This window comes from Herpailurus yagouaroundi, unplaced genomic scaffold (genome assembly GCF_014898765.1).
Source record: "Herpailurus yagouaroundi ecotype Mexico unplaced genomic scaffold, PumYag 28, whole genome shotgun sequence".
Classification (NCBI taxonomy): domain Eukaryota; kingdom Metazoa; phylum Chordata; class Mammalia; order Carnivora; family Felidae; genus Herpailurus; species Herpailurus yagouaroundi.
The window spans coordinates 150,841,535-150,867,575 of NW_024412376.1; the positions used below are offsets into that span (position 1 = coordinate 150,841,535).

At 41.6% G+C, this 26,041-nt stretch overlaps 1 protein-coding gene across 1 annotated transcript in view; it reads left to right on the forward strand.

Moving 5' to 3' along the window:
- Positions 1-26,041, forward strand: part of ADGRA3 (adhesion G protein-coupled receptor A3) — a gene marked incomplete at its 5' end in the record, with an annotated part of 135,875 nt that overhangs the window by 35,305 nt on the left and 74,529 nt on the right. Inside the window, 3 exons of the mRNA XM_040493661.1 lie at positions 1,303-1,374; positions 12,738-12,809; positions 19,357-19,428. Coding sequence (XP_040349595.1) covers positions 1,303-1,374; positions 12,738-12,809; positions 19,357-19,428 — 216 coding nt within the window. The remainder of the gene's footprint in view (positions 1-1,302; positions 1,375-12,737; positions 12,810-19,356; positions 19,429-26,041) is intronic.

The window sequence follows — 26,041 nt, forward strand, 5'->3', positions numbered from 1 at the left end:
TCTCAGCTCAGGTCTTGATCTCAGGGTCATGATTTCAAGCCCTGCATTGGTCTCCATGCTGGGCTCCATGCAGGGGAAAGCCTGCCTAAAAAAAAAATATATATATATATATATTCTTCATTTAGAATAATAAAAGTAGATAAAATAAAAATGAATGCCTGAAATCGTATGACCCAGAGGCATTGTGTTATTTGTATATACACAGAATTGCTATGTTGCTCTTTCCAGGAGGGAGGGGCCACTGCTCAACTTTGTGCCCATTGTGAAGAACGTCCCTGAAGTGCGGCATGTGTGTGAGGTGCGTGTGTGAAGTGTGTGATGGAGAACTTTCTGGTCCATGAGGCCAAGAGTGACTTTCTTGACCTACGTTGGTGTGTGTTGAATGTGGGGTGTAGAGTAGAGATTTTCTGGGTTTGTGATCTGATTCTGGCATTTGCTGGTGTAACTTTGGGCCATTAACCTAACTAATTCGTCTCTACCTTGGTTTTCTCACTTTATTATTTGATGTCCCCATTCCTCCAAATCAAGTAGGTTTAGCATTTTCACTTTATGGAAAATATTTATTGGTATTTTAGCTGCCAACGGTGCACAGTTACAATGCCTGGAGAGGAAGCAAGATCGTGTACACACAAGTGCCTTCTTGGGCAAGTCCTACTGTGGGGGTGGCTTGACTGACTTCTTGCAATAAGTTCTTGTTTTTAGGTTGTATTTTTATGAACGTTGTACCTGATACGTGATATAGAATACTGTGATACAGGTGCCTGTGCCCTCTGTACGTGAGGATGTGCAGAAAGCTTATTTTCACACACGGAGGCGCAGTACATTTGCATACCGTTAAATTACAAATAATATTCAACGTTGAAATAATATCTAGAGGTTGCTTTATTTCTTTGTAAGATCAGTATTTTATAGAGTGTTACATGTTTTTCTATTAAGTTGCTAGTTTTTAAATAAGCCTTCAACTTACATAAATTGGTTTAATTATATAAACGTATGTGCTGTTCTTCTCATATTGAACTTTAGAGCTATTTTGTGTTCGCTTCTCTCCCTTTTTACTTTAAAATGATGGGAACAATTTAAGAGGCAACAAGACGTGTGCGCAAGTTATTTTAGGCAGTTTCTCAGAGAGAAAGAAGGTCCTGTTTTTTTCAGGCATCTCAAAGATTATTTGGGTAATAAATGACTTTCTAGAATTTCTCATAGGTTTAAACATAGGGAACTAAATTATTTTGATATTATTGGTGTATGTATATTCCACAACTTACGTTTTTTTGTCTTTTGTTTTTTCCCTGTCATTTTTAGGATTCTGAGTAACAATAAAATATCTGAGCTGAAGAATGGCTCATTTTCTGGGTTAAGTCTCCTTGAAAGATTGTGAGTATTGTTTATTATCTCTTTTTGTTATTTCACTTACTGCATTTTTTTTTTTTTGCTGTTTATTATGAGCTTTACTTGAGTGAAAGATAATACTAAGTGCATTTTCATTATAAGACTGTTACTAAAAACTTGAGTTTTCCCAACATTTGATTTCAAAAAATTTCAAGAATTTAATGTCAGAAAACAATTCGTTAATTGGATGTTGGCAAACTTGCTGAAAAAGGGCCACATAGTAAATAATTTAGGCTTTGTGGGCCATATGGTCTCTCACAGTGCCTCGTTTTCTGCCATCGTAGTGGGAAAGCAACAAGGGACAATAAATACATGAATCATTGTGGAGGCGAAATTATTTGCAACGCAGGCTGAGGTCATGGTTTGCTGATCACTGGTTTTTGGAGCATAGATGCTATTTTGAAATTCTTTCATGACGTGTATGTCTTATAAAATAAGTAGAATTTAAAAAGTACATCAAGGGGGGTAACTTTTGGATAAATTTTGATATTTTATTGAATGTGGTAATTTTGTTTTGCTTAGAAATTAGGTCTAGTTTTGCTTATGATCAGATATAAGTAGCACTAATTTTTTTTTTTTGCCTTGGAGTTTGCACAGTGAATATTTAATTTGTGTGTATTATGAATAATATTTCTGGTTCTTGTTTCAAATTCCCTTATTACTCATACATTTAGGATAACATCTCAAGACATTTTTTTTTTTTTTTTTTTTTTTGAGTACGCTTCATGTCCACCGTGGGGCTTGAACTCACGACCCTGAGATCAAGAGTCCAATGTTCTACCTACTGAGCTTGCCAGGCACTCCTGGGATAACATTTTTTCAGATGAATATAAGGCATAGATCTATAAGGAAGCTGGACCGTGAACCTCTCCACTTCTGTTGAATAATAGACTTTTCCTTATTTTCTTAGTTCTCTTTGCTTTACTTTCTCTATTTCTGTGTGGTCTTTCTTGACCGTTTTACCTAGTAGCTTCTACAGTCAAACGTCCACAGGACATTTATCGCTCTGATCACTGTTGTGTTATTTACGCATATACCTAGAGTTTTTATTTATCCTTTTAAAAGTGTCTGTTCTTTTCATTCATCGTGTGTCTTTTTTTTTTTTAATATTTATTTTTGGGAGAGCACAAGTGGAGTAGGGGCAGAGAGACGGAGACAGAGGATCTGAAGTGGGCTCTGTGCTGACAGGCTGACAGCAGTGAGCCAGATCTTGAACTTACCAACTGCAAGATCATGACCTGAGCCGAAGTCAGATGCTTAACTGACTGAGCCACCCAGGTGCTCTGATTTACTGATTTCAAAGCTAAAACCTCTATAGTTTTTGTAATTTCCATACCAACTCCTTGAATAATCTCTTGATTCTTGCTTTCTACCGTTTTCAGAGCTCTTCTCATTTTCCCTCTCTACCAGGTCACCTAACTGACTCTGGACACCTAACTAATGTCCTCTGTCTCTGTGTGTCACTGCCCCCTCCTTGTGATGGAATCCAAACAATATCTTGCCCTTCCTTTATGTCTGTCAACTCTACCTTGTATTCTTCTGTGGTTTTCTTCACTGTAAGATTCTCCTCATGGACTCTGGTTTGCTTTGGGTTCTCCTCATGCTATCTGTGAAGTATCTAGGTAGCTTCTCTTCTCAGACTCTGCAGAGACTTTGGGACTTTGTCTTGGACTCTCAGTGCCTCACACACAAGCTGTGTGAGTGCAGTGGTTGTCTTTGGGCTGCCATAACAAAATGCTGTAGACTAGGTGGCTTAAACAACAGAAATTTATTTCTTCCCAGATCTGGAGGCTAGAAGTTCAAGATCAAGGTGCTGGCAGGGTTGATTTCTTCTAGGGCCTTAAGGGAAGGATCTGTTGCAGGCCTCTCTTGTTGGCTTGTAGATGGCTGTGTTCTCCCTGTGTCTTCCCATGGTCTTTCCTCTTTGTGTGTGTCCACATTTCCTCTTCTTACGAGGACACTAGTCATATTGGATTAGGGCCTATGCCAGTGACCTCATTTTAAGTCGATGACCTTTTTAAAGAACCCATCTCCAAATCCCAAGTCCCATTTTGAGATAAGAGGGGTTACGACTTCAGCATAGGAATTTTGGAGGACACGATTCATCCTGTGACAATGATGTAGCATTTTTGTAAGTTTACTTATGTGTGTTTTCCCTGCCTGTTTACTAATTACTCTGCCTTGGAAGGAATGACAAAACAGAAAAAAGGATTCAGTGTTTGGCTGTTGAGTTTCACAAGTCCTAGTCCAGTATAGAAAAGAGGTTTGGGAAAAGATAACATAAGAAAAACTTCCTCCTTTCCTAGATACACATTCTGTGGGCTCAGTGGAGAGTTAGAGGGAATGTAGAAAGAGCGTTCATGCTGGCGGGGCCTGAAGAAGGGTCTCTGTCTTTGCTTCCCCACCCCTACCAGGTTTAGGGGAAGGACAGGGAAAATGACCATATAAAACGAATGGATGGTTCTGAATCTAAGGGCAAAGGGCCTCTGAGTCCTCTTTCCTGGAGAGGAAGCAAACCCCCAAATTTCCCAGGACCCAGTGTGATCTGGGAGCAGAACTGGTCACACAGCCATTGAGGCACATGGGCTAGGTCATTCTGTTAGAGTTCCCAGGGAACAGCAGAATGGCCCTTGCTGAACACAGGGATGGGTTGTTCTAAAAGAAGGTAGAAGGATCTGGGCTACTTCTGGGGAACTCAGCCTAAGACATAGCTAGCCACGTAAGTGACTTAAGGTCTTTATGAATGACATCATTTTCAAAATTTTCAGAGTTACTCCAAAATACAGTGTAGCTGATTTTATTCCTTCACTGGTCATTCCTGGTGCATCTCTCCTTGTGTCTTCCCCCTGTGAACCTGAGAGCCTTTTGTGCGCCAGCACTGGAAGGAAAGCCACTGCCCCAGGGACCCTCAACCAGTGACCGAGAGTAGATGGTGGGTAACCACCTGACCACCTCCCCTCTCAGAAGGGGTGATGCTCTCTGCTGTGCCCCAGGGGAGATCTCCTCACCAGTGCCCCTTGTATTGGCTTCCTTCTCATTGAGGGCTGGCTGGGTTGAATTGACTGGCAGATATGCCCCAGAGGTTGAGGAAACCTACAGGCCAAGCTGTCCCTGGCAGTTCTTTTGAAGAATAGCTTTTTTTTTTTTTTAATGTTTATTTTATTTATTTATTTAAAAAATTTTTTTACCATTTATTTTTGAGACAGAGAGAGAGAGCATTAGTAGGGGAGGGGCAGAGAGAGAGAGAGAGAGAGAGAGAGAGAGAAAGAGAGAGGGAGGGAGGGAGGGAGGGAGGCACAGAATCTGAAACAGGCTCCAGGCTCTGAGCTGTCAGCCCAGAGCCCGACACGGGGCTCGAACTCACGGACCGCGAGATCATGACCTGAGCCGAAGTCAGACGTTTAACCCACTGAGCCACCCAGGCCCCCTTTGTTTGTTTATTTTTGAGAGAGAGACAGAGAGAGACAGAGGGTGAGTAGGGGAGGGGCAGAGAGAGAGAGGGAGACACAGAATCCGAAGCAGGCTCCAGGCTCCGAGCTGTCAGCACAGAGCCCGATGTGGGGCTCGAACCCTGTGAGATCGTGACCTCAGGCAAAGTTGGACACTTAACCAACTGAGCCACCCAGGCGCCTCTGTTTGAAGAATAGCTTCTTAAGAGGATTAATTGTCACTCTCTCTCTCTTTCTGATGTATTAAAACTGGCCTGGGTACACATATTCATTTTAGAGTATTGTGATTCTTCTTATTTGCCACTATTTAGTGACACTCCTCTATAGTCTAATTACTGACACTAAAATTACATACCAGGGAATGTGTTTAACTCCCTACTTTCCATTCCACCCCAAAAGATGGGTCCAGGTCATGATGGCATCTCTTTGTAGCTATTGCTAGAGCTAGCCTGAGCCAGTAAGAGTGATGAGGGGTATTTAGCTGTGAGAAAGAGGTATGGTTCCTAAGGAATTACAGGAGGAAAGAATTCACTCTTTTTCATGACTTTGTGCTTGGAGATAATTTGTGGACCTTGGGGTATCCTATCATGGTTGAGGGTCAGCCCGAAGGCCAAGTTGACATTCTGAGAAGGGCAGACTCCAGAGATGCTTGGAACTGACCACTTAGCCTGTCCTGTGTCTTGATTTCCCTTAATGCCAGAGAATTTCCTTTATTGCTGAGGCCTTTTTGAGTAGAAATTTCGGATACTTCGGTTAAAAAGCATCTTTTCTGATACGCTTGGCATTCTTTCCTAAAGGAGTGTGTTCTTTTTCCAAGCACTGTTAAAATACTCCTTTGATTTTGTTAAAGCAATTCTTGTGCACTTTCTCATTTATTTTTTAATGACCCAACATATTTAGATTTAGCTATAGACCCTAAAGTTAGACTCCTGTTCCCTAGGGAAGCTGTGTTTGGTAAGAAAGAGGAGAGATGTTAAACGAGAGAATCTGACTATAAATATCGTTTGGCAATGCCTGATTAATATGACTATTAGTAAGTATTATATAATATGTCAAGGCGTGTTTATTATTAAAGGAAAAGTGTATCTTTAAATCATATTACAGTACTCTGTTATTCATGAGAGGTATAATGTAGAAACACATGTAGTACATCACTGACCACAAATTTATGTACTGCGGTAGCTAAATCAGTACTTGTTGTAGATGCGGTTTAAAATATGGAAAGGGAAACCTATGTTTTTAAAAAATGAAACTGACATATATTTGTTTGCAGAGCTTTTTAGCTCCAATTGGGGGCGCTTGGGTGGCTCAGTGTGTTAAGTGTTTGACTCTTGATTCTGGCCCAGGTCTTGATCTCACTATTTGTGGGTTCGAGCCCTGTGTTGGGGGTCTGTGCTGACAGTGCAAAGCCTGCTTGGAATTCTCTCTCTCCCTTTCTCTCTGCCCCTACCCTGCACAAGTGCTCTCTCTTTCTGTCTCTCTTTCAAATAAATAAACACTTAAAAAAACACAAAAACATGCCGATTGAATTTTCTCCCGAAATATTGTTTCTCTTTGAGGTGTAGGATTGTGGACAGTTGGGCTAGGGGGAGATAGGGACTAAAAAGTTGGGCCTAATGATTAATTGTATTTTCTGGGGATAAAAAATGATTTTTATAATGAAAATTTATAATCATACAGAAAAATTTAAAGAATCATGTAGTAATCTCCCATATCACCAAGTCACTTAACCTGCCTGCAAGAAGTAATGATTTGCGCTCATTTTTTTTTTTTTCTTTATACTGGAACATGTGTACACATAGACATGTTTGCTGAATTACTTGAAGGTCAATTGCAGGCATCATGACCCTCTGCCTGTATTAAGAAATGTAAGTGGTTATGAATGCGATGCAGCCGTCTCTCTGTTGCCTGAGTTTATGAATATCATAATGATTCTGTAGCTAACCGTAATTTACCAAAAAGATTTTTATAGTGAAGGTCAGCTAATGGAATTCTGTCTCTCAGCTATGGTTTGCTTTTTAAAAAAATTTTTTTCTTATCCATTTATCATCTGTCTTTGTCCATTTTGGCTGCTATCACAAAATACCACAAACTGGGTAGCTTGCAAACAACACAGATTTATTTTTCAACAAACATTTAGTTTTGGAGGCTGGCCGGGAGGTGCAAGATCAAGGTGCCTGCAGATTTATTGTTTCGTGAGACAGCTTCTTGGTTGACTGTCACCTCACTTGGTGCAATGGGAGGAGGAAGCTCTCTGGGGTCTCTTTTATAAGGGCATCAATCTCATTCATTAGGTCTGTGCCCTCATGACCTAATCACCTCTCAGAGGCCACACCTCCTAATTCCATCACCTTGGGAGTTAGGATTTCAATATGAATTTTTGGAGGACACAAACATTCAGACCATATCAATTCCATCTATACTCTATATTGTGTGTCTGTCCCTCTCACCGAATAGACAGACATGGACTCTGCCCTTGTGGAACTTCTGGTCTCTCAGTGAAGGTGGTTTAAGCAATCAGTAGAGAGACCTGAGGGCCACATCAGGGCAAGTAAAGGGCACTGTTGTTCAGAGATATTTTTTTAGAAACAGGAATGCTGTTCAAGGTGTAAAGAATGAGTCGGAGTTATGCAAGAAAACCAGGATGGAGGTAAGGGTAGATGTTGGGGGCTATTGGGATGTGTATCAGTGACAGAGCAACCACCTGCCAAGGTCTAGAGGTGAGAGAAATAGGACTCTTCATAGAAACATCTTGAAATATGACTAGTAATATGAAGAGAGAGAGGCCAGATGAGGGTGAAAGCAAGGTCTGGGACAGCATGGGAAGTCAGAGTTAGGGTAGGAAAGAAAGAGGGCCAGGGCCATGGAGGACCTTGGAAGTTAAAGAGTTTGGACTTCATTCTGAGGGAACTAGAGCTTTCAGATGTTTTCTCCAGCACAGAGACACATTCAGGTTTATGCTTAGGAAGATCACTTTAAATGGAGAGTAGATGAGAGAAACCAGGGCACCAACCGGAACTGTGTGGGGGTCACAATGGAGAGGAGGAGAGAGAGGTGCATGGCTCTGTGCGTTATTGGAAGGCTGGACGATAGCACATCTGATAACTTTTTTTCTTATTATAAAATTTATCAAACACAGAATTTGAAGGAACATTATGTCCAGCACCTTGATTTAACCATTATCATCTTCTTGGCATGTTTGCTTTATATGTCTCCCTCTTGCTCTAGGTGTAAATTAACTCAATTCCTTCAGAAAATCTCCACTGTATCAATGAGAAAGATGGGTTTAAATCCTGAATTCTGGCTTGGCCACTTATTAACACCAAGAACTTGGCCTGATTTCATAATCTTTTTTCCACATGAGTGTCTTCATCTGTAGCAACAGTTGTGTGTCCTAGGATTGGTTGTGAATTCTTAATGGGATGACAGGTGACAGACAACAACTTGCTGAAATTAGTGACTTGTGTAACTGAGGAGCCCAGAGAGTTAGAGCTGGACTTCAGGCTTAACTGGATCCAGGGGCTCAGCATTAATTCTCTTTTCCTATCTTTTGGCTTCATTAGACAGGCTCTTATATACTTTTTTTTTTAAATAGTCTCAATGCCCAAATGGGGCTTGAACTTATGACACTGAGATCAAGAGTTGGGTGCTCTGTTGACTGAGTTAGCCAGGCACCCCCTAGCCAGGCTCTTATAGAAGCAAGAGGGCTCTAAGGTTACCTCTTGACCTCTAATCAAACCACTGGAAATAGCCATTCCCTGTCCCCGTCTGTCTCTTCCTCCCTACCGCAGGCCCTAGGTTTAGTTGGACCAGGGCATGTAATCATACCATTTACTGAAACCACAGTGTTTGAAGAATCTGGATGGAGGTTGATCAAGTGCCATACCTGGAAGGGTGGTATTGGGGGCTCTGGGGCACTGTCCATCCTATATGGTGTGTGAAAGAAGTAGGTCTGTGAGAAGAGCAAGGGAGAAGGCGGCAAAAACAAAACAAAACAAAACAAAACCCCAAAAAACCAAAACTAAAAAAAAAAACCAAAAAACCAAAACCAAAAAAATGTTTAGCACAGTGACTAAAACATTAAATGATTGATAGCAGTCATAGTTTGAGTTCTCATTGTTAAATTCTGGAAACTTTCATGCTAGCTCTCCTTTCTCACCTCCATCTACTCCAAAGTTTTTGAATTCCTTTTTCCTTAGGAATGAATTTTATTTTTTTCTTTTAACTTAAGTTTTTGAATTTTTGAATGACTAGGCCTTTCCTTTTCTGCTGTGTGCCCTCAAAATGGAGCAGATGGGTAGAGTGTCTCCTTCGGTTTCTGCACTGATGTTAACAACACTTGGCTGAGTGCTGGGGGGTTTCACATTACTGGGCCAGTATCTTTTTTTTTTTTTTTTTTAGTCAATTAATTTATTTTCAGAGAGAGAGAGAGAGAGAAAGAGCACAAGCTGGGGAGGAGCAGTGAGGGAGAGGGAGAGACGGATCCCAAGCAGGCTCTGTGTCATCAGTACAGAGCCCGATGGGGGGGCTCGAACCCACAAACCGTGAGATCATAACCTGAGCTGAGACCAAGTCAGACACTTAACTGACTCAGCCTCCCTGGTGCTCCCATTGGGCCAGTATCTTAACCTGAGTTTCCCCAGAAGCTGGTCCTGAGATGAAGTTTGATTTCAGGTGGTTTATTTGAGAGGTGGTCCCAGAAAGCTCACAAATTAGGGAGGGAAGGGAGGAAGCCAACGCCTGGTGCCTTTGTGAGCAGCTTTGTTGCAGGGAACTGAGCCTGGACCCGGACCGCTGGGAGCTGCACGGGCACACATCACCCTCATCCCCCTGGAGGCAGAGGATTCTCCCACTCGCCTCTCTCATGGGGCAGGAGCTCTTCTCGGGCCAGTCACACCCTTCACTTCTGACTTCCCTGGAGTGGCCCTTAGGAGCTAGCCAGGAGAGAGCCCACAGGGCAGAGAGGCATGTGGGGGGAGGTACAGGTCTGGACCCTGCTGTCACAATCTGCCTTAGTATCCATCTACCCTGGGCAGGAGTTTGGGGATAAGGGATGCTGGGGGCATGGTGTTTGTAGTTGGAACTTATTCTCTCCCTGATTTTCTGTGGAAATCGTTGCACCAAAGACCTCTTTTTCACTCCTAGTTTAGAGGACCTAAAAGCTGGCTGGAAGTTCCAGAAAAGGGTAGGATTCGTGAATTGACCTGAATATCTTTTGAAACTTTTATTATCATCCAATTACATTTTGTGAAGCTACCTGGCCTTTTCAGATACTTTGGGTTGCTTTATTTACAAAAAAAATATCTTCGAGGCTATGGTGCAAAAAACCAAAAAGGTCAGCTGCCTGCTTTGGCAAAGCAGTTTTCTTGTGGAATATAATGTCTGAGCTCTGATTTATGAAATACTCTTACTTAGTAATGGTAATCCAAGCATAGATTTTATGTGTAATAGTTATTTTTTAAAAAGGGATTGCAGGGGTGCCTGGGTGGCTCAGTCAGTTAAGCATCCAGCTTCGGCTCAGGTCGTGATCTCACAGTTCAGGAGTTCGAGCCCTGCGTTATACTCTGTGCTGACAGCTCAGAGCTCAGAGCTTGCTTTGGATTCTGTGTCTCCCTCCCTCTCTGCGCCTCTCCTGCTTGCACTCTGTCTCTCTAAAATGAATAGATTTTAAAAAAATAAAAAAAAATAAATTAAAAAGGATTGCGGATTACTGGAGTGGTAGTGGTGGTTCAGTTTTAGTTAGAAAAACCTGGCTCTGATTTGGGGAGGAGGGTAGAAGTGAAACTGTTCCTCCAGAAGAGTACCTGATGTGTTACAATGGGAGTTAAGACCCAAGAAAGGCAGAACAGGATTTGCCGGAGAGCATGCTGCTCCCAGAATTCACAGACTGCATTTCCAGAGAAGCATTACTGAGAGTTTCTGGTCAGTGTCTGTCACCCCATATTAAACAGCATGGAGAGTGTGGGAGGCCAGTGTCAGCGACGTATCAAGAATGGCGGACTTTGGGGCCAGCGGGTGGCTCAGTCGGTTAAGCATCTGACTTCAGCTCAGGTCACGATCTCACGGCTTGTGAGTTCGAGCCCTGCATTGGGCTCTGTGCTGACAGCTCGGAGCCTGGAGCCTGCTTTGGATTCTGTCTCCCCCTCTCTCTACCCCTCCCTGGCTTACACTCTGTCTCTCTCAAAATAAACATTAAAAAAAAAAAAAAAAAAGAATGGTGGGCTTAGAGTAAGTGAATGACTCCTACCATGTTGTGCATAGGGCCAGTCTTATCAGGATGTTTTTGTGAAATTTCCAGAAAACCTGTTCAGAAACTAACCCCAGCTTTGTAACTGGTATATGGCAATAGTTGGAATGAGCTGTTGGAAAAAAAAAAAACCCACCATGTTATGAAGCAGGCCAGATCCCAGTTTTCATTAGCTGATGGGACAGTGAAATTGAATGTGCCTTCCTTCACTGGATGGAAGAAAATCCGTGGCTCAGCGTTCACTACATACAGTAAGACTTCCTCGGGGGTCTTTTCTTAAACACAAGTAGGCAAGGGAAGTCACACGCTTTCTGAGTTAGAGCAGTTTGAAAAGTCAAATATAGGGTTCTCCTCTAATTTATAGACTGCCTGGGCTCAGGCTAAAATCCCATGATGGAGCAATAGTCATAAAGATCCCAGAGACCTGTCACCTCAGTGTCATGATAACAGGTGGCACCAGTGGTCCAAGATCTACTTCCAGGAAGGCCTTTTAAATCTCCAGTAAGTAAGGGACTGAAGGATCCTTTGAGGTGGCACCTGCCCTGCTAGGTTTTATGTTGGTGTTGCTCTGCATTTCTGTCTTGTTTCCCTAACTCTGTGTGCATCCCTGTGCCACGTATAAATATGTCACATGTGCAAAGGGCAGTGTTGCCATTGTTAGGGGAAGAAGGAAGAAGGGAATGGCGGGAGAAGTTGCAGAGAGTTTCTGTCCTTTGTCTGACATCCGGTGCCCTGAGAGATGACTGGAAACCACTTGGGACTTCAGTGGGCAAGGTTATGAGTGAGTCTGGCTCGAGGGTCTGGCAAAGCTCAAGTGTGGGCCAGCCCACTGGCAGGAATGTAGTCAGGAAAAATGGGCTGCTCTTCTGCTTTTCTAAGTCCTCCTGTAGTTGACTGTCAGCTGTCTCTGAGGTCTGTGTGAACATCTGTAGGGGGCAACTTGAGTCCCCAGCTGGGCCCAAGCACCCACTGGAGAGCAGCAGCCTTATTAGCAGGTGGCTCAGATCCCCTCGGGTGGAGGGATGTGGCTGTGGCGTTCACCACTGGCCCCCAGTGGTGATGCGCTGGCATGGCGTGGCTGTGCACTTGACCCTGGGAGTAAATTGTGCGTGCCATCAGCTGCCATTCATTGCCTTGGGGGCTAGTGGATCTTTGCTTTGAGATATATATTGTGAATTATCACATTTTTGTTTTACAGGAATCCTAACCATAGAAGCTCAGGGAGGGAAAAATCTGAAAAACCAAATGACATGAACGTTAGAGCGTGTATTTTTGAAAATGGTTTTTAAAAATTAAGTTTAATTATGTTCCCACGTATAATCTCTGATTTCTTTCGATAACTGAAGTATAGCATACTAAGGAAGAAATTGTAGAAATAATGTATAGGATTGTAGCTTAGCCGTAACTTTGAATGTGAATAGTAATAAGGACATACGTATCTTTTTTTGACATATACCTTTATTGGATTCACCAAAAAAGTGATTTTTGAAGCAGATTTCTTGAATTTGAATTCTGGCTCTACTCCTTACTGCTGGGGTTAACCTTTTTGGCGTTAATTTCCTCCCATTGTTGTTTTCTGTATAGCAGGTAAGTGTAGTTTGCCTAACTATTTGTTGCAGTGCTGATATATGAATAACTTTTATTTCTAACAGGGACCTCCGAAACAATCTTATAAGTAGCATAGATCCAGGTGCCTTTTGGGGACTGTCATCACTAAAAAGATTGTAAGTATTTGAATTGTTTGCCTATGAATTTAAATTCTTCTTTTTAAAGTAACTGTTAACCTACTTTAAGCTTTACCATGATTAAAAAAGGTGGGTTTTTAACAATTTTTAGTTAACAATTTTTAACAAAATTTAGTTAACCGTTATGGGAGAGTGGGGGGGGAGAAAAGAGTAATAGAAGTCATGTAAAAAGTGGTTAATTTGTACAGTAATTTGATTTGTTTCATGGGAGATGGTTGTCTCCTTCATATGCTAATAAAATGATTACTGGCTTTGCCAATGATCATAATATGTAATATGTGAAGGAAGGATTTTAAATTATAACTGCATTCAAGCTCCATCATATATGCATATCAGTTGAGGCCCCTTTCTATTAATGATTCAAAGTCTTACTATTAGCATGTATATTTTATCTGTGTATTATTATTTCAAAACCTACAGAGCAGGTTTTTAGTACTTTTGAGGCTAAATAACTCCCCTCACCCTTATTTTGCTGTTTTCACAGCTGCCCTGTGAGCTCATATTTGAGCATGTGAGCTTAATTATTATTAAGTACTGGCTGCTTACCATGGTCTGACTTCCTGGGAAGAGCTCACAGACTCTTGGGGGCAACTAGACAATGAAAATATACCCTAACACAGGCACATGTGAGCTGTCACAGATAAAGTTATAGCAATAATAATCCACCAATGACAGGAGCGGCCACCTGGGAGGGGAATGGCCTGTCACAGGAGCAGTTGACCTTCAGATTTGACCTGGCTCCTGAGGGATGAATAATACATACTGAGGAATACAAAACGGGTGTTCTAAGCAGAATGGACAATGTGGGAGAATATGTCTCTTGGGGTTGAGTTCTTTGGCCAGAGCATGAAGTATATAGCAGGAAAAGACGAGTTATGGAAGTTGGGCTGGTCATGGAGGGATTAAGTTTGGCAGGCTTTTGATGACCTGCCACGTTAAAGAACTCTGAATCTCTTCAGACAGGGCGGGCTAGGAGTGCCTGGGCGCCTCAGTCTGACTTTGATTTTGGCTCATCACGGTTGAGATCGCGCCCAGTGTGGGGCTCTACACTGACAGCACAGAGCCTGCTTGGGATTCTCTCTCTCTCCCTCTCTTGTCTGTCCTCCCCTGCTGCACTTTCTCTATCTCTCAGAATAAAAATAAACATTAAAAAATAGTGTGGGGCTAGGAGGACTTTTTGAATACAGAGTTGACATCATATTTCTGATGGCAGGAAGGAGAAACCGGTTAAGCACAGAGTGGTGGGGACAAAGGATATTGGGGATGAGACCTGCTTTCATTCCTCCCTCTGTCCCTCTCTCTCTCTCTCTCTCTTTTTTTTTTTTTTTTTGGTTTTATACTCTTTTATTTTATTTTTTTTTAAGATTTAATTTTTAAGTAATTTCTATACCAAATGTGGGTCTTGAACTCACAACCCTGAGATCAAGAGTTGCATCCTCTACGGGCTGAGCCAGCCAGGCACCCCTATCATACTCTTTTATTATTTAACATTTTTAAGGTATTGAGGGTGCCTGCTCATTTTTTTTTATGTCTTTGTTTTCCATATTATTTGTATAGTAAAATCAACTCTGTTTGTTCTTAGTTGAATCATGTCACGACTTAAATGCTGACAGTGACCTTCCCTCCCAATATTTTTGATGTTCGGTATCTATCATTCTTTCATTCAAAACTCGTTCCTTTTTACAGTCACAGCCAGTTGTAAGAGTTGGCCATGCTACTTTTGCATATTTAAAAAAATTACTTTTACAAATAAATTTTTTTTTGGTCTAAAACGTATCCTCTGAAACCCTTCCTCTCAGTCTCCCCTCTTGGGTTTCTTAGTGTTCAGAATTCTGGAAGATGAAGCATAGTAGGAGTTAAAGGATTCTCTCTTTCTTCATTCTGTAAAATTGTTTAAAATCTCAGTCAGACTCTGTAGGAGGAAATTTTATTACCGTGGTTTTCATTGAGGGCCCTAGATGGTGGTTCATTGTTTTTATCAGCCATGCGTGCACTCAGGAAGCCCAGGGATGTCTGGAGGAGGTCTTGCCCCTGATCAGTTTTCTTCCTCGTGCACTTTGCTCTCCATTATTTTCCAGTTAAGGCTTTTTAACAAGACAAGTCAGAAAAACTGGCCCTTCTGGAGTAGGTCAGTGGTGTTAATGGAGACTGGAGTTCTGGATAAGGAAGATAAGCATTGGAGGGGAGGGGCATTACGTGGGGCATCAGAGTGGCAGAGGATCAAGGTGTAGAGTTAGGTTTCCAGCCCAGGAAAAGTAGTAACTGAGCACAGCAGTGGATCAGGTGGTGAGACAGAGACCACCATCAGTTCCGTTAAACAAAAATGGAGTCTGTTGTGGGTGCTCAACAGTGAGCCCAGCTCCAAGATACACAGGTAACTCAGGAGTCCCTAGAGGGGTTGGCAGACTAGTGGAATCATATACACCGACCAGGAGCCTGGATGTGGGCTTGGGATCTTCTTACAGAGAGCTGGAGCAGTAGCTACTGTGTAGCTCTAAGAGCTTCTAGGATTCAGCCTTTCAGACCCAGACGAGGGTGTGGAACTTGGCCATTGAAGGGCTGCAGGCACCTCTAAACCGGTCACTGGGGAGAGGAGCAGCAGCTTAATACGCTTGTTTTATTGCCGAGGCACTTTCTTTGTGCTTCTTACCAGGTGCACACGAACACCATGTTTGGATGGGTCAGTTTGAATCCAGGTGTAGGAACAGGAGTCCTCAAGTGGGAAGGAAGAGAGCTGGTATTAGACTCACCCTATCAGAAATTGGGGCGGAGGCTGAACCATCTTTGTTTTATTTTTCCCTCCTGGCGATTCTGATACTAAAGTTGGGGAACTTCTAGAATAGCTTTCCCTCCAGCTTTTTTTTCCCCTCTGCGGGTGGGGTGTGACCTCATACTGCCAGATAAGACAACTTCTCTCCCTCTGTGATTGACACCACTGGATCCCAGCCTTTTGGGAGGGAAGCTCTTTTTTAGGAAGATAAATGCTAATAATATCTCCATGTAGAGATGGGAATTGAAGGGAACTTGACTGTGAATAAAAAAGCAGTTTCATCAGGCTGTTTTAAGGATAATGCAGGATATTTTAGATTCTCTGTCTAGTTCTTTATCCTTTAGTAAATAATTTCTCAAGTACTTCCGTCCAAAATAAATAAATAAGTTTCTTGATTGGTAGCATTTAATTACTAATATTGTCCCCTGCATTGCCTGAGCATTTCTTTATTGCATTACACATTAAGTAGTCTCTTGTGTTCTTGCCCAGGAAGGTAATGCCATTTATAATAATCTTCCCACTAGAAGATACATTCTTAATTTCAAACAGCTGACTTGTAATGGAACTTACAGTATACGGTTTGCTGGCTGAGAGCATCCTGTATGCAAACTCAATGAGAAACAAACATATTCTGTGTTAGTAATGTTTGCTAGTTGCTTATGGATACAGGAGCTGCTTCTTATGAGGCCCTAAATCATTCATTTCAATTGTGCATCTCCCTCGACAGCCACACATAAAGTGTTTTTGTAAGTGTACCGTGCCTTTGCCTTTATTTTATAGATAATTTGAATCAGGAAGATTAAGTGGCTTTCTGAAGAATAAACTACCAAAAGTAGGTAAAACCCAGACCCATTCAGTTTGTCTTTTGCTTTATCAACACATTCAGGCTGATTCTCCATCTAAATGGAAACCCATTATCAATACCTAAATACCATTTTAAATAGGTATAGCTATAATGAAATTGTTTCCCAAAGAATCAGTGGTAATTACACCAGTTAAAGCTCAGAAGAGAGACAAGATAATGAATAGAGCCCAGAAATGCTTGCTTAAGCAACAATTCACAAAATGATGCCTAATTTTCTTAAACAGTAAAACCCAGAAATAAAAGGAAAATCGGCTAGAATAAAAAAAGTCCCACAGGATTAAATACTTCACTTTAACATTGTGAGGAGCAGGGTCCTGGAGCCCAGCAGGCGCAGATAAAGTTTCAGTTTTGAACTGCTTAAGATTCTTTTATCAAAAGTTGCTGTAAGATAGAGAAGGCAAAGCTCTAAAGTCAGGGAACCTCAGGATTACCTAAGCTAGGTTTTGGACTATCTAAGGGAGACACTTGGCGAGTAAGTACCTGGTTCAGATGCTAGATCCTTACCATTTCTAATTTCTAGTCTGGCTAATAAAGTTTCTGCTGTTACCAAGCATATGGTTGAGAATCCAACGGTTTTAGTTTAGAAACGGCTGGTGCAGATTCCTTCTCTAAAGAGTAGCTTAGAGTGTGGCTCAAAGAATAGGTACTTTTCCATTACAAAGAATAAGACAGACATTGAAGAAAATGTGTTAAAAATATTTCTGGAAGTTTGGTTTAGAACCTTGTTCAAACCCTTTTGTCAACATCCAAGGGGTGAATGGTTCCAAATCTAAGAACTGATAAAAATTAAGATTCATTATTTTAGGGTTTTCTTGTATATAGTTTACTAAGTCTTGTGATGGAAAAAATGCTGAAAGCCATGCTATGTTATTTGAAGGTTACAGAAATTGTCAATTATTATCTCCCAATTAAAATGCGGTTTCCCAGGGGTGCCTGGGTGGCTCAGTTGCCTTTTCAGCATCTGACTTTGGCTCAAGTCATGATCTCACAGTTTGTGAGTTTGAGCCCCGCATCGGGCTCTGTGCTGACAGCTTGGAGCCTGGAGACTGCTTCAGATTCTGTGTCTCCTCTCTCTCTGCTCTTCCCCTGCTTGTGCTCTGTCTCTCTCTCTCTCTCTCTCTCTCTCTCTCTCTCTCTCTCAAAAATAAATAAATGCTTGGGGTGTCTGGGTGGCTCAGTCAGTTAAGCATCCCACTTTGGCTCAGGTCATGATCTCAAGGCTTGTGAGTTCGAGCCCCACATTGGGCTCCGTGCTGACAGCTCAGAGACTGGAGCCTGCTTCAGATTCTGTGTCTCCCTCTTTCTCTGCCCTGTCCCGCTCACACTCTGTCTCTATATTTCTCAAGAATAAATAAACATTAAAAAAAATTAAAAATAAATGTTAAAAATAATTTTTTTAAATGTAATCTGATTAAAATGTAAAATTGTGGGGCTCCTGGGTGGCGCAGTCGGTTAAGCGGCCGACTTCAGCCAGGTCACGAGCTCGCGGTCCGCGAGTTCGAGCCCCGCGTCGGGCTCTGGCCTGATGGCTCAGAGCCTGGAGCCTGTTTCCGATTCTGTGTCTCCCTCTCTCTCTGCCCCTCCCCCGTTCATGCTCTGTCTCTCTCTGTCCCAAAAATAAATAAACGTTGAAAAAAAAAAAATGTAAAATTGTATTCACTGTGGTGTGAGGAAAGAACACAGTGCAGAAGAAAACAGTATCTACTAAACATTTTACGTAGATAAAAAGGAAAACGTTTCATGGACTGAGGAGAAAAACATATTTAGAAAGTAGTATTTGACCGTAACTATTAGTTAATAGTGAAGGGAAAAAATAAGTAGGCTGTTACCTAGCTATTGCTGAAGTAATTTGGCTTAGAGACTGAATGATAGATCTGTGAAGTAAGAGCTGATTCCGTTTTCTCAATACACTCAAAACTTCTGACTGTTTAAGGAATGACATTAGAAAGCAGTAAGTTTCAGGTATTCTTTTTTTTTTTTTTTAATTTTTTTTTTTTTCAACATTTATTTATTTTTTGGACAGAGAGAGACAGAGCATGAACGGGGGAGGGGCAGAGAGAGAGGGAGACACAGAATCGGAAACAGGCTCCAGGCTCTGAGCCATCAGCCCAGAGCCTGACGCGGGGCTCGAACTCACGGACCGCGAGATCGTGACCTGGCTGAAGTCGGACGCTCAACCGACTGCGCCACCCAGGCGCCCCATCAGGTATTCTTGAGGAAATAAAAGTTCAAATATTTTGGTTATTTGCCCCTTTATTGTCTGTTAGATGTTCGCTGAGACTGAGCTCTGTCCCTAACTTCTCCAGCGTCGTGAACTGTGTAGGCCATCTAAGGAATTCTATCACAGACAGTAAGGTAGATGGAATCTCCTTTTTACCACTCCAGTTTTATCTTGAGTCATTTTATAGGAGTAAATGGGGGTGCCTGGGTGGCTTGGTCGGTTAAGAGTCCGACTTCGTCTCAGGTCATGATCTCATGGTCCGTGAGTTCGAGCCCCGCGTTGGGCTCTGTGCTGACAGCTCGGAGCCTGGAGCCTGTTTCAGATTCTGTGTCTCCCTCTCTCTCTGCCCCTCCCCTGTTCATGCTCTGTCTCTCTCTGTCTCAAAAATAAATAAACGTTAAAAAAAAAATTTATAGGAGTAAATGCTTGAAATACAGAGGGCACCTATAATTAGACAGCGTGTAGTCTGTAAGTGCCAGAAATAAGTGAAAGCAAGACTTCGTTTTTCTCAGTGCTACCCTTAACTCACTTGAGGTAGGTAAACTTCTCAGAGATGCTGAAAAGATCTTGTATGTTACCTGGGAGCTGTTCCCTGAATATTGAATGTATGAAATCTTCATTAACCAAGAGAACACATTGAAGATATTTTTTCTTTCCCCTTTCTCCTCAGGGATCTGACAAACAATCGAATAGGATGTCTGAATGCAGACATATTTCGAGGACTCACCAATCTGGTTAGGCTGTAAGTACGCTTTTCTATTAAAATGTAAGAAAGCATGTGAACTATTGCCCAGATATTTACAGATACCCGTGACATGTTTAATAGTAAAGTAGCAACTGTTGGGATTATAGAAGGAGAAGCAGATAGCTGGAAATTCAATCCTGGAGACATATTGTCCTCAGAACTTAATACTCTGTTACTGTGCGCACGCACACATGTACACACAGAGCCACACAATGTGGTATGTGCCTCAGAGGACATGTTAGTTTGGAGAGAGATGGTCGGAAGCTTTGCCAGTCTGGATAAATTTCCTCGAGGAGGTAAAACGTGAGCCAATGGTCCAGAGATTGTAAAGATTTGGTTAGTTAGAAAGGAAAAGAAGAGGAACAAATGATGCATGAAAGTGGAAATAGGAGCAAAGCCATTGTCAAGGGGAAGGCCACTGGTGTGAAGAATAAAATAGCCATTTGAATTGTGATGCCTCTGACTTTGTGATTTGGGGTGAGTTAACTTTTGTGAGCTTTTCGATTATTTTTCATCTGTTAATATAGGTTAATATACCTCAAGGTTATTACAAAGATGAATTAAAATTTGAATTGTCTGTATCTATCTCAAAATTTACATATGATATAAATGCAGAAGAACTTTATATAAGCCATCAAATGCATTTTTTTTTAATTTTAATTTTAATTTTTTAAAATGAAGAAGAGGTTCTGTTTGGGAATAACTAGAAGTAAGGCCGATAATAATAGAACTTTAATTTTTTCTTAATGCTTTTTTTATTTTATTTTTTGAGAGTCAGAGATAGAGTGCAAGCAGGGGAGGGGCAGAGAGAGAAGGAGACACCAAATCTGAAGCAGGCTTCAGGCTCTGAGCTGTCTGCACAGAGCCCAGTGCAGGGCTTGAACCCATGAATGCGAGATCATGATCTGAGCATGAGCTGAGCCCAAGTCACGTGCTTAACCAACTGAGCCACCCAGGCGCCCTTATAATAGAACTTTATATGGGACCGTATGAGAAGCAGATAGAGGCTTAGATCCGATTTAACAGTAGGAATCCACTGAAGGACATTTATCTGGGAAGATGGCATAAAATCCTATTTTAGAGAATAGTAATCTGGGAATAGGGTGTAGGATGAAATTCGGGATTTACGGTAGAAAGTCTAGTTACGAGGGTTGTCTGTGTCTGGTTCTGTCTCTTTGTAGCTTTTCGGAATGTTTCTTCAACTTCATTCATGTTAACTTTGAAAAAGCTGTTAGGGGGCTTAACCAGGGAGATGAGTTCACCCTAGCAGGAAGGGAGGGGACTTAGGATCACCTGTGAGAATACCACAGAGTATTCCTGTTTCTTAGCAAGCTCATAATACTTTTCAGTGAGCCCTTTAATTTAGGGGGAGAGGTATGTGGCCAATATTCCTGTGTTGAAATAGAAGACTGATTTGGTGTACAGCTTTACTCATAACTGGGAATCAATGAAACCAATTGCATTTTTTCTTTTTTTGAGGCTGTATCACAGCAATTTTATTTCAGTGCTTTTATTATCTCTTCTTGAGGGTTTTGTATTTTTGGTTTTTGAGGACTGCACAGGAATTGGCAAAATGAGGCATTTATGGAGAAAAATCTGTTATATTTTTGGATAGCTATGACTCAAGTAACAAAAAAGAGCCTGGAGTCTACTGTTTTCATTGACTTTGGTTCCAGATGGATTTATAGCTTCGGCAAAAGAACTAGAAGGGGCAGTCTTTATGTTAGGGCGTTTCCTTACTATTTCCTTACTGTTTGTTTCTTTCTTTCTTTCTTTCCCTCCCTTTTCTTTCTCTTTCTTTCTTTCTTTCTTTCTTTCTTTCTTTCTCTCTCTCTCTCTCTCTTCTTTTCTTTCTTTCTTTTTCTTTCTTTCTTTTCTTTCTCTCTTTTTCTGTCTCCCTTCTTTTCTTTCTTTCCTTCTTTCTTTCTCTTTCCTCTTTCTTTCTTTCTTTCTTTCTCTTTTTCTCTCTCTGTCTCTGCTTTTCTTTCTTTCTTTCTTTCTTTCTTTCTTTCTTTCTTTCTTTCTTTCTTTCTTTCTTTCTTTCTTTCCTTCCTTCCTTCCTTCCTTCCTTCCTTCCTTTTTTCCTTTTCTCTCCTTCTTCCTTTCTTTTCTTCCTCTCCTCTCCTCTCCTCCCCTCCCCTCCCCTCCCCTCCTCTGCCTCAAAAGCTGAAGTTTTAAAGCTCGGGTACATCTCTTACATTTTTAATTAATTCTTTGATACCTGTTGTGAGAATTTACAGGGCATTTATTCAGGTGAATTATTCAAACAGAAGAATAGAGCTACCAGGTCTCCTACTTTGAGATTTGAGATTTGATTGAGATAATTTTGTAGCCCATGTAGTAATAGGTCTTTGTGGCTTTTTTAAATGCAACAGTTGATGGCACATACAGAAGTAAACCTGACTTAATATCCTTTAAATACTGTTCAAAGAAAAATTGGCAATTGAGGTAGCTTCTTAATGTTCAGAAATGCATTGTAATGGAGATGCCTATAATAATTTGGGTTGACCTAGGTCTAGAGCTGTGGATCAAGACACTTTGGATAAGTATTCTATATGGGCAACAGCAATTTCCCAGTTTCTAGGCTGAGCCACCCTGTGTGCTGGTTGTGAAGGCTAAAAACAATTTGTGTTTCCCCCTGGGAAGAAAAACATACTTAAAAATTTTTTTTTCTAATGTTTATTTTTGAGAGAGAGAGAATGTGCTAACAAGGGAGGGACAGAGAGGGAGATACAAAATCCGAAGCAGGCTCCAGACTCTAGGCTCTGAGCTGTCAGCACAGAACCTGACACAGAGCCTGATGCTGGACTTGAACCCATGAGCTATGAGATCATGACCTGAGCCAAAGTCGGACACTTAAACGACTGAGCCACCCAGGCACCCGAAAAACATATTAAAAAAAAAAAATGTTTGTTTATTTTGAGAGAGAGAGCGCACGCCAGCCTGGGGAGAGTCAGAGAGAGAGAGGAGAGAAAGACAACCCTAAGCAGACTCTGCATTGTCAAGAGGTCCTGACCTGAGAGTTGGATGCTTAACTGGCTGAGCCACCCAGGCACCCCAAAATAGTATTTTCTTAGTGTAACAAGTGGAAAAAAAATTTGATTAGCAATGGGGCACATAGTGCATTTCTTACATTAAGATCTGTCTCCCCCCACAAAAGACCAGGTGTACAGAAGAAGGGAATCCACAGTGGATCACTCTTGTAGATATTTCCTCTGCTGCTGCTTCAGGGGACTCTCTGGGTTGCCCTGGAACTTGGCATCTGGCACTGGCTGGGCTTCTTAGCCAAGGAGGCTGGAATGGAGGCCTCTTGCCAGGGAGGCTGGATGAGACCCTGGCACACAGACTGTAGCCTTCTTGCCCTGGCTTCTCATTGTTTTGAAACAAGCTGTGGCTTTAGAGGCTTAGGTTAAGAATTCAAAAATAACTTTAAATAGTCTGAGGCTTCAGTGGACATGGATGTAGAGGGTAAAATTGATTAATTCTATCTGTGGATCTCAGCCTTTGTTGATGGAGAATTTCTGGGGAGAACCGTCTCAGAGAAGTGAGGGCTTAACTTCCCAGAGGTTCCCACCCTATCCTGCTCAGCAGTGGAAATAACCGGCAAACCGAAGATGAGGAGCTAAAAATAGATACTATATTTAAATTATTTTTTAATGTTTATTTATTTTTGAAGGCCAGAGAGACAGCGTGAGCTGGGGAAGGGGCAGAGAGAGAGGGAGACACAGAATCTGAAGCAGGCTCCAGGCTCTGAGCTGTCAGCACAGAGCCTGATGCGGGGCTCAAACTCACGAGCTGTGAGATCATGACCTGAGCCAAAGTCTGACAGTCAACCAACTGAGCCACCCAGATGCACCGTGGACACCATATTTAAAAGCCAAACCAGAGATTTTTTTTTTTTTCCTCTGAATTGCATTGTATATTTTCATTATAAGTCTCTCTCCTTCATTTAGGAGGTTAATTTCCACAGAAATTGTTAGGAGATCAGCAAATCAAAAGCTTTCTCCTTTTTTCTTTCTTATGAATTTTGATCAATTTAAATCTGGTATTTTTTTTCTAAGAATTACACATTTAATATTTTTCTATCAGAAATAATTGGTAAGTGGTGTTTATGAAAACTTCCTTTATACAATTGAACAGTTAGTGATGTCATTAAGTAATAAAACCATTTAGAGAGCTGAAGGAAAAGTTAAGCCTCCTTCCATCACCTCAGACATACCACTGTGAGGTCGCCTGTACTCACTATGTGGCTGTCTTATTTTCATATTTTATGTTGCTCCCACAAATGTACGGGCATGCATATAGGGCTTTAAATGTGTGCTGTACTCAGCAGTTTACTTAAAAAAAGTACCCATATATCATTAATCTCTTTTCAAGGGGGTACATGTTGTCGTAGTCCTTGTTTGTTAATAGTTACAGAATATCCCTAGTGTAGAACTGATTATAATTTAGTCAGTTGTTCTTCTGTTGAAGGAGATTCTATTTGATTGCATTTTCCCTTCCTTTAATCCATTGGCCCTGGTAAATATCCCTGTATATACACAGGTGATGTATATATTTAACTTACAGGAATTCAGATGTATCCGTTTAGCAAAAAGTAAGTAAATAAAAATTAAGACATTAAGAAACAATGCAAGGGTGGGGGTGGGGGATGGATGGATAAGTCACCTGCTGTTCCATTCAGTGAGCTGATAGACTGGGCAGCAATGACTTTGCTGTGCCGTTGTCATTCTCAGTTCCCTTTTGCTTTTTCTGTGTAAGCCTCTCAGAGCTGGAGTGTGATTGTAGTGTTTTAAAACACGTGTAAGTTTTTATGGTCCCCAAACCAAAGCCAGTCACTCTGTTTGGTGTTCAGCCAGTCTGTTTGAACGCTGGAGGAAAAATTGGTTTGTGTTGGGATTTCCTGGAAGGATGGCATGTCTCACCCCAGTGTGATTCCTTCCTCTGTGATTTCCAAGAGGAAATCGCTAATAATAACTAATAATTAGAATAAAATTACCTAATAATTAGAATCTAATGATCCCTGTAAGGTGCTTTTATTTTGTTTATACTTAAATCGTGTATTTATAGGATAGAGCTTTATTTCCAACTTACTATTAAGGAATTTTTCAAGCTTGTTAAAAAAAAGTTAGAGACAATTATATAAGGAATTTCCATGTAACCTTCCTCCTGTTTTAACACTTAGCAACTGCATAACCAGTCTTGTTTTAGTTATGCCTCCCATCTCTTTTGCCTTCCTGCCTACATTGGTTTAAACAGATCCAAGTAATCATGTAATTCCGCGTAGGATAGCTTCATACAGGTACTGTTGTTCATTTTAATTGCATGTAGGTTACTTTTTTTTTTTTTAATTTTTTTTTTTTTAATGTTTATTTATTTTTGACAGAGACAGAGACAGAATGCGAGGAGGTTAGGGGCAGAGAGAGAGGGAGACACAGAAGCAGAAGCAGGCTCCAGGCTCTGAGCTGTCAGCACAGAGCCCGACACGGGGCCCGAACTCACGAGCTGTGAGATCATGACCTGAGCCAAAGTCAGACGCTCAACTGACTGAGCCACCCAGGCACCCCGTTACTTTTTTTTTTTTTAAGTTAATTTCAAGAGGAGAGAGAGAAAGAGCGGCACGATGGAGTGAGCACAGACATGCGGGTGGGGGAGGGGCAGAGGGAGGGGGGAGAGAATCCTAAGCAGGCTCCACACCCAGTGCAGACCCCTGTGTGGGGCTCGATCCCAGGACTGTGACATCATGACTTGAGCCAAAATCAAGAATGGGACGCTAAACCCACTGAGCCACTCAGGTGCCCCTAGGTTACTTTTTAAAAATATAATAATGATTTACACTTCCATCTGTAATACCCTTTTCAAAATCCACATTCAGTATCCCTTCTGATAGGCCAAAAAAGAGAAGGGCATCTCTTTCATCATTCTTTTAATGGCAAATCTCCTTTTCTGTTTGTTTGCTTACATTCCTAGGCAGCTCTCCTATGAGAATCTGAACCCTTTTATCCAGGCCTTTTCTATCAAAAATTCGTATATTATATTTAAAAGCCAATCCAGGGAGGTCTTTTTTTTTTTTGTTACTGAATTTCATTGTATATTAATTTTTGAAGGATTGGCATTTGTGTCATATTAAGTCTTCCCATCCAGGAATACACGACTGCAGATGTCACAGGAATGGCTGACCTTTCCTGGATCAGTTCTGTCCCCTCTCCCCACCAGGGAATCCATCTACCTGATTGTCCACACAGGAGGGATTCAGTCCAGATCCCAGTGAGAGGCAGGCTTTTTCCCAAGTCTCAGGGCATCTCCTTTGAGAATTCTAGGTCTAAATTGTATCTATTCTTGATAGTACTATAGACAGAGAACAGATCTTCAGATCTTGTGGGGGTTGACCTTCCTGCCATTTTTCCGGTGCCCTCAGTCCTGATTTAGTATTCAGAGCCTCCTGAAGTGGAGTCCACATCCCGAATAGTCAGCCACCACCACGGAGCACCTACTGTGTACCACAGCTTGTTACTAGCTGCCAGGGGTACCCTGATAAATAAGACGCACAAGTCCTGCTGCTCCCGGAGCTTATGGTCAAGCGCGGAATACTTCTGGGTTTACCAAACCA